This window comes from Crocodylus siamensis, chromosome 2, assembly GCF_052110815.1.
Source record: "Crocodylus siamensis isolate JL-2025a chromosome 2, ASM5211081v1, whole genome shotgun sequence".
Lineage (NCBI taxonomy): Eukaryota > Metazoa > Chordata > Crocodylia > Crocodylidae > Crocodylus > Crocodylus siamensis.
Genome location: NC_143396.1, coordinates 79,025,811 through 79,040,519, shown reverse-complemented (window position 1 = coordinate 79,040,519; position 14,709 = coordinate 79,025,811). Strand labels below are relative to the sequence as shown.

General features: G+C 42.1%; 1 protein-coding gene and 1 long non-coding RNA gene across 3 annotated transcripts in view; one reads left to right on the top strand and one right to left on the bottom strand.

The window, feature by feature from the left end:
- The window catches only part of LOC149870428 (kynurenine/alpha-aminoadipate aminotransferase, mitochondrial-like), a 32,994-nt gene extending 22,469 nt beyond the window's left edge, over positions 1 to 10,525 (bottom strand). The window contains exons 1-5 of one of the 2 annotated variants that reach the window (XM_090036198.1): positions 10,354 to 10,525; positions 8,576 to 8,675; positions 6,608 to 6,773; positions 3,549 to 3,681; positions 1,976 to 2,050 (exon numbers count right to left, since the gene is read on the bottom strand). In XM_090036198.1, coding sequence (XP_089892324.1) covers positions 1,976 to 2,050; positions 3,549 to 3,681; positions 6,608 to 6,773; positions 8,576 to 8,642 — 441 coding nt within the window. In that variant the 5' untranslated portion in view covers positions 8,643 to 8,675; positions 10,354 to 10,525. The remainder of the gene's footprint in view (positions 1 to 1,975; positions 2,051 to 3,548; positions 3,682 to 6,607; positions 6,774 to 8,575; positions 8,676 to 10,353) is intronic. The other variant, XM_090036199.1, reaches the window with a different exon arrangement.
- Positions 10,289 to 14,709, top strand: part of LOC149870426 (uncharacterized) — a 64,129-nt gene continuing 59,708 nt past the window's right edge. Inside the window, exon 1 of the long non-coding RNA XR_016440748.1 lies at positions 10,289 to 10,423. This is a non-coding gene — a long non-coding RNA (uncharacterized LOC149870426). The remainder of the gene's footprint in view (positions 10,424 to 14,709) is intronic.

Below are 14,709 nucleotides of genomic sequence, written 5' to 3'. Positions count from 1 at the left end.
GCATACAGACAGACACACACACACACACACGCACATGCGGTGATGGGCGTGCAGTCTACTCACTCTCTGCACATGGAGACAGACACAACCACATTCTCCCTCCTGCCATGAACAGACACATGCATGTGCACAAGTGCATGCACATGCACTGACACATGCACACACACAGACACGCACGTGCACACGCAGACAGGCGCGCACTCTACTCACTCGCTCTACACATGGATACAGACACAAACGCCCTCTCCCTGCCATGAACACAGACACATGCACACACGCCCACATGCACTAACACATGCATGTATACACACAGATAGAAGTACACTCTATTCACTCCTTCTCTGCACATGGACACACAGAGACAAACACACTCTCCTTCTGCCATGAACACAGACAACACATGTACGCACACAGTGGCAATGTATAGGGGGAACACCCCTTGTCTGGCTGCACTTGCCACTTAGGCAACGGGCAGGGGGGCAGGCAGGAGTGCTGATGCCCCCTTACAAGTACCGGCCAATCACTGCAGCTGTTTCCAGAAGTGGCCTCAGCCACTCCCAGAAACAGCTGCAGTGATCAGTTGCAGGGGGAACCTGTTCCCTGGTCAGCAGGTTTGGTCGTAGGGGGGGCATGTGCCCCCCCGACTAAGGCAGCACTAGTCACCCATGCACGCACACATAGACACGCACATACGCAGACGGGTGCATACTCACGCTGCACATGAACACATTCCCTCCTGCTGTGAACACAGACACACGCACACACAGACATGCATGCAGACACACAAATGGGCACACACTCTACTCACTCACTCTGCACATGAACACACAAACACAAACGTACTCTCCTTGCCATGAACAGAGATGGACGCATGCACACACACACACACACACACACACACACACACACACACACAGACATGCACACACAGAAGCAGATGCATACAGATGCCCTGACGTACACACAGATGCAGATGCACACACAGAGGCACACAAGAGCACACATGCACCCACACGCAGGGACAGACATGTGCATGTGCAAGCGTACACACACACACACACACCAGCCATATCCCTTCTCCTCCCAGGACTTCCCCCTCCCCCCACTCTCCATCACACTGTGGCATCTTCCCCCCCGTTGCCATGCCTGAGTGGGAGCTGCTGCCCAGCTGTGTCCCTGCGGCCATGCACGTGCCTGGGCTGGGCCAGCTCAGGCCAGGAGCCCCGTGCCCCCTCTCGTGGGGGTGGCAGCAGTGGGAGGGGTGCTCTATGGGGATCAGGTGAATGTTGGGTGCTGTGCCCTCCCCCAGAGCTGCTGCACAGCACAGCTCCTGGCCCACCTCCGGTCCTCTGTAGAAGGCACCTGGTTCTAACTCTCACAGCAGTTCTTTTGTAGTAGCATCTCAGCACATCTGATTGTCACACTCCAATTATTTGGGGTATTATTCTGTCTCAGCTTTGCTGAGGTCGTTGTTAAGTTTTCAAAAAAGGTGAAAAAAATGTGCAACAGATAAGTGCTACCTCTGCCTGAATTTGGAATAGCTGGTAGAGGAGGAGCAATGAAAGTCAAGGTATCGAATACTGCTGGCTCTTACTCAAGTGCCCCGCATTTCCGCTGGCTCCCAGGAACTGGGGGGAGGGAGGCTTGCACCTGGCAGCCGTCAACACCCAGTGCCCTGTGTTGCCTGCTTTGCCTCCAGCCCCACGCTACATCTCCCCTCCCCCTTTCCTCTCTCACTCCCCGTCGCCTCCCCTTCTCCCTTTCTGCTGGCTGTTGTGCTGGTGCTGGGTGGTGGTGGCAGTGGGGGAGGAGTTGGCATGGCCGCAGTGGCTGGGGAGGGGCCCTGCCACTGGAAAACCACCCTTTCCTATCCTTTTCCCCTTCCTGCCCTCTTCCCTGCTGTCTCCCCCTCCCTGCTGGGTATTTTTGGGGCAGGGGGAATGTGCCTTGCTTTTCATACATAAACCATTCTCACAGCTGCCAGAGTCCCAGTGTAATTGGGGTCATCTAAAAGGACGTTATCTCCTGGGTTGACGAGCATATCGAACACCTGCAAACCAGAATGCTTTCTTTCACACACTAACTTCCTCTCTGTTACATTCTATGCACTGCTACACAATCTGACCGGACTATTTATATGGATTACAGTTCAGTGTTTTCCGTAATGCTTATCATGGAGAATAACCTCAGAATAAAAACTAGCCAAACAACAGAAACCCTGTCTTGTCTGTCTTGCTTGTCTTACTCATCTTACTCCAGCAAATAGTCCTCACTGGGTGCATCTACATGTGTGCTTTAATGCATAGTAGCCTATTCTACTGCACATTAAAGCAGCATGTAAAAAAAATGCTAATATGCTAATGTTTAGTAGAATAGGCTACTGCGCCTTAAGCATCACCTAAAACGTATGCACTTGATTTCCTACACATTAGAGCAGCCTAATGTGCGTTACTTTAGCACCTCATATTGGAGGTAGTAAATTTAATGTGCATTAGGAAAAGCACATTAATACATATATAGACACACCCACTGATGACTTGTGCAGAAAATGTATTATTTTAATCCGGCTAGTAATATGACGAAATAAAATTTCATTCTTGTGCTAGTAGGAGTTTTGTATTTGAATTAAGTAGGGTGAAGATTTCATCCTGAATGTACAACTCTTCATTCTATAAAAGATACGCGTGTATCTGTTTTTCAAATGGAATTTACCATTATGGCCTCTAAACTGAAACCTTAAAGTGTTTATAGCATTAAAAACAGATGTAACAGATTGAACACCCTTTCTATTTAATCTACTACAAGTAGTAGGTAGATAGATCTGTATTCATTAGCGTTTCTGGATTAGAGAAAAATCACATTACTTGCAAGGCACGTCTACACGTGATGCTACATCATTGTAGCAATGCGCTACAGTGACAGTGTTGGCGGGCAAAAACCATAATGCCACAGCTACATTGCTGTAGTGATGTGCTCCCTCAGCACATCACGTCACTATGCTGAAATAGCAGTTAAAAATAACTATGAGCTGTGTGGACAGTTTGGGGTGTTACTGTGCCAAAAGGAAGTACTAAATGATGGCGCAGTAACAATGGCACCATAGGGGCACGTATAGATGTGGCCACAGTGGAGTAAATAGAATTATAACAAAACTAAACCTTGTAGCCATAAAATGAAAACACTCTAGCTGTAATAATACCATAATATAATAACTGCGTATAATAATATAATAACAGGTATAATACAATCTATGCAGTGTTCATATGCAATATACTATATATCATATATTAGTATGTATGATACATTATATACTATACTATACTTATACTATACTACTATATATTATATACTATAATATGTCACATGCACTAAAATAATTATATATTATAGTATATACTATAGCATATAATGTATTATATATAGCATAATGCAAAATAATATTATACATAATACTATAATATAATGTAGTACTAAATGTTGTAGCTATAATATCTGTGTGGTTTCTGTAGCATGGCTGTGGCATTGCTTGATTTTGCTTTTAGTCTCACTTTACACAAGCCTTCCTGGCTGCCAGTGGTGACACATATCTCCATCTGTCCCTGATCTGGACTGTAGTTGGCTGTGGGAGGATTATGAAGACTCTTCTGTAAATCCTTTAGCCAGGACAACAGCTCGGGAATTCTGAAATACAAATGTCATTCTTTTATTTTCCATTTGTGTCCTTAGCACTTCATAAATGACTGAGTTGATTACACTGTAGTATTTTCAGGCAGTTCCAACATAGAAGACCTTGTTTGTGATTGTTGTTTATATTACAAAGGACTGTAGCCCAAGTCCTAACATCACTGGATAAAGATTGGTGCTGAAAACTATTACTGAAGTGATTAGTTCTAGTTTATATAAATAGCCCCAGCATTGGCCTAAATGTGACTGCATGCAGAAGTTAGGGTTTGCCTCATATTTAACTCGGGTAAGTTGTTGATGTCAAGCACTGGTAAACTATCTGGAATATCACAGATGTATGTCTGGAGGCAGAAACTGAAGCAGATCAGTCATAAGGCCAATAGAAGCATTTTGTCAATTCAGAATTGGCAGAAAAGGATCTTGGAGTCATCACTGATGCCAAGATGAATATGGGCAGGCAGTGTGGGGATGCAGTCAGGAAGGCCAACTGTACCTTGTCATGCATCCCCAGATGCATCTCAAGCAGGTCCAAGGAGGTGATCCTCCCCCTCTATGTGGCACTGGTCAGGCCACAGCTGGAGTACTGCATCCAGTTCTGGGCATCGCACTTCAAGAGGGATGTGGACAGCATGGAGAGGGTCCAGAGGAGGGCCACTCACATGATCAGGGGGCAGCAGGGCAGGCCCTATGAGGAGAGTCTCAGGGACCTGAACCTGTTCAGCCCCCACAAGAGAAGGCTGAGGGGGGATCTAGTGGCCTGTTACAGACTAGTCAGAGGGGACCAGCAGGCACTGGGGGGAGTCCCTGTTCCCTTGAGCACTACCAGGAGTGACTAGAAATAATGGTCACAAGCTGGCAGAGGGTAAATTCAGATTAGACATCAGGAGGCGCTACTTCACGGTCAGGGCGGCTAGGATCTGGAACCAACTTCCAAGGGAAGTGGTGCTGGCTCCTACCCTGGGGGTCTTTAAGACAAGGCTTGACAATCACCTTGCTGGGGTCATTTGACCCCAGTACTCTTTCCTGCCATGGCAGGTGTTCGGACTTGATGATACCTTCAAGTCAGCCGGCCCTGACAATCTGCACCCCAGGGTACTCAAGGAGCTGGCAAGAGTCATAGCCCAGCCCCTGGCATGGGTCTTTGAAAACTCCTGGCGCTCTGGTGTAGTGCCCGAAGACTGGAAGAAGGCCAATGTGGTGCCGATCTTCAAGAAAGGGAGGAGAGTGGATCCGGCTAACTACAGGCCCATTAGCCTGACTTCTATCTTGGGGAAGATCTTAGAAAAGTTTATTAAGGGGCCATCCTTGAGGGACTGGCTCAGGCTAACATCCTAAGGAATAGCCAGCACGGGTTTGTTGCGGGTAGGTCTTGTTTGACCAATCTCATTTCCTTCTATGACCAGGTGACCTATCACCTGGACGAGGGAGAAGAGACTGATGTCATATATCTTGACTTCAAAAAAGCTTTTGATCTGGTATCCCATGATCACCTCTTGGCCAAACTGGCCAGTTGTGGCCTTGGCTCCACCACGATCCACTGGCTGGGAAATTGGCTCCGTGATCGGACCCAGAGGGTTGTAATTGATGGCAGTCACTCATCGTGGTGCCCTGTGACCAGTGGGGTCCCTCAAGGCTCTGTCCTTGGACCCATCCTGTTCAACATCTTCATTAATGATGTGGACATTGAAGTCAGGAGTGGACTGGCCAAGTTCGCCGATGACACCAAACTTTGGGGCAAAGCATCCATGCCAGAAGATAGGCGGGTGATCCAGGCTGACCTGGACAAGCTCAGCAAATGGGCGGACGAGAACCTGATGGTGTTTAACACCAAAAAATGCAAGGTTCTCCACCTTGGGAGGAAAAACCTGCAGCATCCTTATAGGCTCGGCAGTGCTATGTTGGATAGCACTACAGAAGAATTGACCACAAGATGAACATGAGCCTGCAATGCAATGCTGCGGCTAATAAAGTGACCAAAATGCTGGCTTGCATCCATAGATGCGTCTCGAACAAATCCCGGGACGTCATTCTCCCCTTGTACTCGGCCTTGGTGAGGCCGCAGCTGGAGTACTGCATCCAGTTTTGGGCTCCACAATTCAAAAAGGATGTGGAGAGGCTTGAGAGAGTCCAGAGGAGAGCCACGCGCATGATCAGAGGTCAGGAAAACAGATCTTATGATGATAGGCTGAGAGACATGGGACTCTTTAGCCTGGAAAAGCGTAGGCTCAGGGGTGATCTGATGGCCACCTATAAGTTTATTGGGTGACCACCAGGATCTGGGGGAACGTTTGTTCACCAGAGCACCCCAAGGGATGACTAGGTCGAACGGTCACAAACTCCTGCAAGACCGTTTCAGGCTGGACATAAGGAAGAATTTCTTTACTGTCCAAGCCCCCAAGGTCTGGAACAGTCTGCCAGTGGAGGTGGTTCAAGCACCTACATTGAACACCTTCAAGAGTAAATTGGATGCTTATCTTGCTGGGATCCTGTGACCCCAGCTGACTTCCTGCCCTTTGGGCAGGGGGCTGGACTCGATGATCTCCTGAGGTCCCTTCCAGCCCTAATGTCTATGAAATCTATGAAATCTGCTCAGGTCCCTTCTGACCCTATGAAGTATGAAACTATGAAACGTTGAAATATAAGACAGAAATTTAGCTTTAGTCAATCAGTTACATTAAATAAATAAGCTTCGATAGTTTCCATACAGCTGGCTTCCATATAGTTCTGTTTTACTTGTTGAGTAATGAATATTTGAGCAAAAAACTAGTTTATTTTATGTTTTACACAACTAAAATATAAGCACTCAAGCTTCTGAAAGTAAAGAATTATTAAAACAATTGGCTTATTTTCATCCATCTTGGACCTTGATGTTAAATTAATTTAGAAAGAACAGAAAAAGTGTCATATGGCTTCTGATAATTACCCTGATGTCTCTGAGTACTGCAGGGCTCTCTTCATTAAGTCCTCCCCAATTTCAATAGTGGTTCCATCATCAATTGTAAAACTTGCTGTTTTAAATGGGAAAGAGTTGGGATTTGGCATGTCCCCTGACAGCATGATTGCTGAAGGAATTTTCTTTGCCACATCATCTATAGTGAGTATAAGGAAGAAATCAGCAGGCTTTTCCACATGAAATAAAATAAACACTGTATTTTTTTTGCCACAGTTATCAGGAACACACTAATAGAAGCAAATATGAAAATAAATCCTGGATCCACATGCTTTGTTTTAGTGTTGTTCTTTTTTGCCTGATAACTCAGTATTTGTCCTTTAAAGAGAGTTTGCCAGTTTTTGAGAATGGGGTGCTTTTGTGAGCAGTTGTAAAAATGCTAATACAATAGTTTTGGTAAACTGTCAACCGTGACTTGAATGTACACAAAACATTAGCTATAAATCACTAAAGATAAGCGAGGCCTTAAGCGCAGACAGAAGTTCAGCTCCCGGGTCTGAGTTAGACTAATTCTCCCAACCCAACAAATATTACCTGTTGGATCAGGAGGTTTGGGGATCGAGTTCCTACTTAGAGCCAATCTAGGGAGAGAGGCTGTGTTTCTGTAGCCTCTTCCCCTAGCTCCACACCCCCTCTTTCCTTGTCTGTCCCAGAATGGGAGAGGTAGAAGGCAAGGGAGAGAGGTCCGTTTTAGCGTTTTCCCAGCCATGCAGGAATTGGTGAAGGTAGATTGGAGCCCCCCACATTGGGGGGGAGGAGGAGGGAGACTCCAATCCACCTGCCTCACCCTCCAGCTCTGACTGGGCATTGGGCAACCCCCAGAATGAACTCCCTCTGCTCCCCACCCCCACTCTGAAAACAGCTGAGATTGTGCTGGGCTACATCAGCTGAGCCCTGCTCCTGGCATGCATAGACACAAGTTAATGACGGCTCCACTTTCAAGCACCTTCATCTGAACCCTCAGGTAATGAGGGTTCAGATTGTTGTCGGATAGGGCCCTTTTAAGGTACTCTGCAGTTGTGTACTTGTCTTTGGTCTTGGCTGTAGAGCACTTCCAGGGGCCAGATCACGCAGAAATTGTCATTGCTGTCTGCATCTCTTGACATTTGGAACTGGATTTAAAGTTCTCCATATCTGGAAGTGGCTTTGTTGTTTAGACTCTGCTTCTGTTCCTTTCTTAGAAAGACAACCATTACTTTTTTAAGGTTATAGAGGACAATTCTGTGTAATGGTTAACTTGACAAATGAGAAGTTTTGGGTTTATTGCTGTCCCAAGTAACATGGTGTGGCCTAGTTAAATGGCAGTGGTGGTTGGCAAGTCAATAATTAAAGGTATTCTCTGTTCAGAATAATAAATCACAAACTTCTTAAACTGAGCTGCAGGCACCTCTTTGGACTTGCATGCTCTTTAACTTCCTTGGCTCTCAACATACCCCAACAATTTGTTAAACAAGTGTTAATTTATTAATTAATAATTCTTATTTGTATGGCATAAAAATACTTTCCCCCCGTTCTTATTACTTATCTGTACTCAACATGTAACAATGCAATAGCTTCCAATTATTTGTTTATCTGGTGTTTAACAATCAGCCACGTTTTGGAAATTTAAAGACATTACCCACAAAACACCTTATATCAGGCAGCTGCAGATGACTCTTACGATGGATAGAAAGTCGCAAAATAATGAGTTTTCATTTCTTGTCATGAACTTAATTGGCTGGAATGTGAACTTATACAACATTTGAGAAGAAAATGTTACTTATTAGATAACTGCATCATATCAAAACCATAAAAGTGTCCCAAATGATACCCTAACACTAATACCCTCAAAACTTTTAAATATTACTTCCAGCATTTGAGTGGGTCTTGCTGACAATGGAAAGGAAGTCAATGGCATATGAATTACATCTGTTAGGAAGCAGGGATATATGTTGTACTCACGTGTAAGTCTTTCTGGATTTCCTTGTCTTGAGGCACTTACTACAGAAAGAAATCGGGAGTAGTCCATGTGATGAGAGAAGCAGCAACCTTGTTCTCTATTCTGTAATTAGTGTAGTAAAGGAAATGGAAGGGAAACATTCACTCTTCGCTAAGAATCTGATGTATTTTCTAAGTACACTCAACTTTTGCATTTTGGTTGTTTGATAGCAGATGCAAATTTAAAGAAGAAAAAAGCCTGTTACTGAATACCTTAGCTATAAGTGTCCTGTATGCAGGAGAGAACCAGTTTTCCAAATACCTGTTATTTTAACTGTTAATATAGGACGGGCCTGTATAATTTGTAGGACAAGTGAGAGCAATAGCAACTTAACATAGGTGTTTTATTGATCGAGAAAAAGAGTGAAATAAAATTTAAAATAATGTATATATTATATATACAATTGCTTGTTTAGAGCAGGTCATCAAAAACAATTCAATTTTATAAACTGTTTTTCCCATTAGTTTGGGTAATTGACTCTCTACTGTAATAAATGTTAATAATGTAATGACTAGCTTCTTTAAACTATTTCTACTCTGTTGGTATAGGTGTTGTGTTTCTCTGACAGGTTTATTACTTTGTGAAGAGGTTTGGAAAAAAATTTTCTTAGCTGGATCTTGTCTCAAGTTAAGTTTCTTCTAAACGGGGATTTTGTCCTGCATCCTTGGAGAACAGAATGCTTGGAGACTGATTGCCACCTCTTCTATAGGATGCAAATGCACCTAGACCTCCTGATCTAGTGCAGCTTGTATAAGTGGTATAAAGGAACCTTTAGTTTGCTTTCATTGGTAAAGTGAAAAGGTACTTTTATTAATGCAAATTTGCATGAGTTGCCTCACAAACAGCTGAGCGTAGGAGCCCTTTGGCGATTGCTGCCCAGTGCACATCTTTTACTGACTTAGTCTAGATCCTGCTAGACTGTGAGAGTTTCTGCAGGGGATGACATAGAATCTGCTGTGGAGGCAACTCTGTAAAAGAAAGCCCCAAACCCCTTAATGCCAACTTAGCTAATGTAGAAGAACAACAGTGCAGATGTGAATTTATATGGACTTGTTCCTGAAGACCCATATACGTAAGCCCTGAGGCATTTTCTCATAATACTTCTTTGGAAAGGAAGAAAACCGTTAAAGAACTGCTCAGAAAAAAAGAAATTCAAAGTGACTGAGACAGGAAGATGTGCAAAAGGTAGTGAAAGGAAATAGGAACTTACTGTAGTTGAAAAATGGACAGTCTGATGCAACTAATAGGGAAGAGGCTGGAGAAAGCAAAGTTAATTTGGGCAAAAAGGTAGGAATAAGGAAAAAGGCTTCACTACAGGCCCTCAGGTGAAAATCTGAGTAAGCAAGCAGCAACTACCGCAAACAATGTTAATAATGGAGATTTTCAACAATGGGTCAGCTTTATAAGTGGGCCACTTTTGGATTTGCTGTGCATCCTGTTGAATAAAGATTAATTTATAAAGGAAACTGCAATAAAACACAATTTAAAAACAACGACAAAGTGAAGTACTTTTTTTAACACATTACATAGTTATCTTGTGGGATCTGTTACTACAGGAAATTGTAGAAGCAGGTTCAAAAAGGGATTAGGCAAAATCATGGAAGACAGGTCCATTGTGAGCTATTAAATAGAGCAGTCATGGGTGTATCCTCTGACAGCCCTAGACCAATGATGATGCCAAGGAGGGTATGTCAGGATTTGGATCACTCTAGACTTTGTTGCATTTAATGATAAAACTTACCAACAGGAACGTGGCAGAGGAAAAGATGAGAGCAGCTGCCGGGTCTTCAGTAGAAACTCTACTTCAGCAGGTAGACACCAAGAACTAATAATCTGTTATTATACTAGTGACTTTTACATTTTTTCCCAGGTTTGGTCATGTGTAAATGTACAGTGATTATAGTTTTTCTCACACGGACTCTCTTCCAAATCATTGCTATACTGCAGACTTTACCCAAATACATCTTAGAATTGTAAATTATTAATCAGGTAATGCTTTCAGAATACAAGGTCTTCTCAGACAAAATTAGACCTGCTTTTGAAACTTATATTATGAAGAAGTTTTAAAAACATAGGTTTATCCTCAAATGAGCAAGCAAATGAAATGTAACAAGATGAGGATATTGTTTCTATATTAATAATATATTTTCTGTAGGATATTTGTACAGGTATAATTTTAAAATATATAAGTGTACCTGTAAAATCAATAAAATGCAGCTTTTTTCTTCAGCTTATCCAGTACCAAACTCTACATTCACATATGATGTTTTCAGTGATGAAGCAAAATGATTCTAGCAAGGTGAGCCTTTTGTTAGAGAGAGAATTTTTTTGTGTGAATGAGACTCCAGTGTTAGAGTATGTTTGAATAGTCAGGACTCAACCCTACAAAAGATAGTCACCCTCACTGTTGGCATCATTTCAAAAGCAATTAAAGAGTATAGATTAAGGTCACATTTTTAATAGTTGGTAACCTAAAATTAGACTGTGAAGTCAATGTTAAGCAGGTTGATATTTTTCTGAAGTTGGGAGTATACAGAAGTTAACACTGACATTTGTTTAAGTGCAGAGTTAAATGAAAAGAGATATAGGTAAGGTATTTTCAGGGATGGTTGTTGATATTGGTACATAGTCCAAGGCCCATTGTGATTGTCTGGATGTTTTATTTTATTGTTTTCACTTCCAGTCTTGCCTTTCAGTTTTCCTTACCTTTTCCTAGTGGACTGGGCCTAATGGAATATATGCAGTAAGTGTGAATGGGGAGATATTTTTTTTGAACATTCAGTTGTTTGGTGTTTTGTAGAATTGCACAGGCACTCAGAGGTCTGAATTGGTGCTTTTAATTAACCCTAGAAAATACATAAATGCAGCCCCCTCTGGCCCCCACTTAATGCTTGTCCTTATTTATTGTCACACCACAGCAGAAAAATACAAGGGATCCTCCATTCCTTCAAAAACCCATGAAGAAACTGTCGTTTTTTTGCAAATACTGAAACCTGGTAGCAAAGGGGACATCTTTACATGTGCTCTGCAGTGGGAGGGGGAGGCGCTTTAATTAAAAGGGAGGCTGCTGGAGCATGTTAATTAGCACATTCCAGCAGACTCAATTAATCAATTAAATGAGTCTTCTCTGATCCATTCTAATTAGCATGTGTAGGAGCAGATGTCTGGCATGTATATAGGTGCCCAAAGTTTCTTGACCTGCATTGAGCAGTCAACACGTGTGAGAAAGGGCCAGGACAGGTTGTGGTAATGAAGTTGATCCAGCATTGCAGAGGTACCTATTGTATTGAGCCAAATCCACTTGTCTTAACACTGTTCATTTTCCTTATGGGTTTTTATAAATAGCCCAGTTAAACCAGGCTGCTGATCTCACCAGATCTTATAGACCAGAGTTAAGCCATGTTTAGTAGCAGACATAGGAAAAGCTTCCAATAGAAATCCAGGAAAATGTGATTTGTGCTTTAATAGGTGGCCAGGCTTACTTTGATTTTAAATGGAACTGATTATCAATCATGTGCAGTATTCACAAACCACTGGTTATGTAGTAACCACTGGTGCTACAATGATTTGCTACAATGTATGCTGTGAGATGACTCATATATTCGTCTCAGAAATTGCTGCATTTCAGAGACAGGGGAAACAAGTTCTTGAAAACTGTCTAAATTGAGAATTTGCATTCTTAGTCTTGAGATGGATGTTTGAAGGCAATGTGTACACAAGTTAAGCTAGTACATTTTTTTTCAATGTATTTATGAAAAGGCTCTGAAAAAGCAGGAAGTTTTGAAGAGTGCACTACCTAGTTTTAAAGAACTCATGCTTTCAGGCTTTTCCATGTAAAGCTCATTTTTATAAAGTTATTATAGGCAACCCCTGCTTAATGCTGTTTCACTTAGCGCTATTTTGCTATAACACTCATTTAAGATTGGTACCTGATTTCATTTAGCGCTCAGCAAGTTTTGCTATAGTGCTCACAGTTGCCATCTTGGGTAATTAAAAACACTTGCGGTCACCATCTTGGGTCGTCAAATACTTTCAGTTTTGCTTAATGCTCGGTTTTCCAGGAACCAATTAAGAGTGCTAAGCAGGGGTTGCCTGTACACAAAATACCACTTTTTAAAAAGGAAAATTATCATGAGCAGAGGAACTTTGTTATTTGACTGTGTATAGTCACTTAATATGGAAAGGAAATCTTTAGCAAGATAGCACCATATTTAAGAAAATGTGTAGATGATATTTGAAATGCTCTGCTCTATTCTTTTAAACAATAAGAATATTATAAATTGAGAGGAAGTAACAGGGAAGACAACCTAGTTATTCTGATTGTAGCAGTCTGGGTTATACTAGGTTGTAGTTATGCTAAGTTATAGTTAAGCTGGGGCACTGCAAAGAATCTTGGGAGTAGCAGGCTTCACAGATCACTGAATGATCTGATAATTAAAAGAAGCAGTTAGCAAAAAATGCTGATTCAAGGAGAACAGAACTAAAGAGTAGCTGAGCAACTTGAGAAGTAAGAAGTAGGAGCTTTCTAGTCAGGCAGAGGTAATAAGAGAGCCATGCTCAGTAAGGGGTAAGCTTGGAGATACACAAATTCAGTAGGGAGTGAGCTAGAGAGGCCTGGACTCAGCAAGGAATGAGCTGGAGATACTCAGAGTTGGCAGGGGGGTGAGCTACAGGTATCCTAAGTTGACAAGTTAGAGGGACATCTCAACAAATAGAAATAAGAATTGGCACAGGGATGGGGTGTGGTGGGGGGTGCATATGTGCTATAAATATGGGGGTTGTGAGACTTGCCCTCTCATAGTTACTTAGGGGAGCATAGACTGCCCATACCAGGTCACTTACTATTGTTTCTAGGCAGTTTTGCTGAGTTGGGGGGATTGCTATGCAGACCTACTAGTGTTTTGTCTTCAGAGACAATAAATGACTCTGAACTTTTGCCACCAAACACAAATTCAGGTTATTCTTTCTGCATTGTGCCTGAGCTCCAGGAGGCTGGCTATAGGCAATGGACTTTTAGAACATGAAGACTGAAGGAGTGCCAAGTAGAGTGACAGTATCATTGATATGCAGTCCAAAACCATGTTCACTTTTTTTACAATTACATTGTGTTGCTGATTCATTGTTGATTCTGTGATCCATTAAACCTGTTAGATCCTTCTCAGCAATGCTGCCACCCAGCCAGTTATCTCCTATTCTTTATTTGTGCTTTTGATTATTCTTCTCTAGGTGTAGTACCTAGTATTTGTCTGCATTGAGGTTCATTCTGTTGCCTGTAAGCTAGGTTTCCAATCTATCTAGATCCGTCTAAATTCTACTACTGTTCTTCCCAGATAGAGGAACCTTCTGGATATTAAGATGTGAGTGATTCAAAATACAAATTAAACGTTTGCTTTTTTTTTAGGGCACCTTTTTCAGACCACATATGTAATGGATGTGTATGTGTTATTTATAGAGGCCTGGTTAGGAGCTGGCTTGGTATATTTGTAGCTGGATAGCCTACAACTGCATTCAATAAAAGATGTGAAGGCTAAGATAGTAGAAAAGACAGAATTATGAAAAATGTAAATCTATAATTCCTTATGGACTGGAAAAACACTAAAACAGAAGAGACTGAAAATACATTCTGAAATGACAAGCCCGTAACATGCTGGAATTTAGGAATTTAAGTTAGTGTCCTTAACATTTTGGTAGAATTATGCCATAGTTAGATTGTTGCCTACTCGACACTATGAAAAGCAATATAGAAAATGTGTATGCTAGCAACACTGTTTTATAATTTTTTATTCCAGGAAATAAAATCACAAGAGAGATCCTCTAGAGATGCTGTTCATTAATCAATTAGTAAATTTGCTCTCAGATAACTTAGGTAATTAATCCTGGAATGTGATGAGAGACGCCTGCAAGATGGTGAGTGCTTTCCATTCCCAATTCTATGGGAGTTGAAGGCATTTATTACCTTGCAAGGTCAGACTCTACATTAATTCTCTCCTTAGCTCTGCAGTAATTTCAGATTTCCATCTGAAAATATAAGATCTATTTCTTAGTGATCACCTTTGAAATTAATTTTAATATTGATCTTTTGTCATCTTTTTTGAAT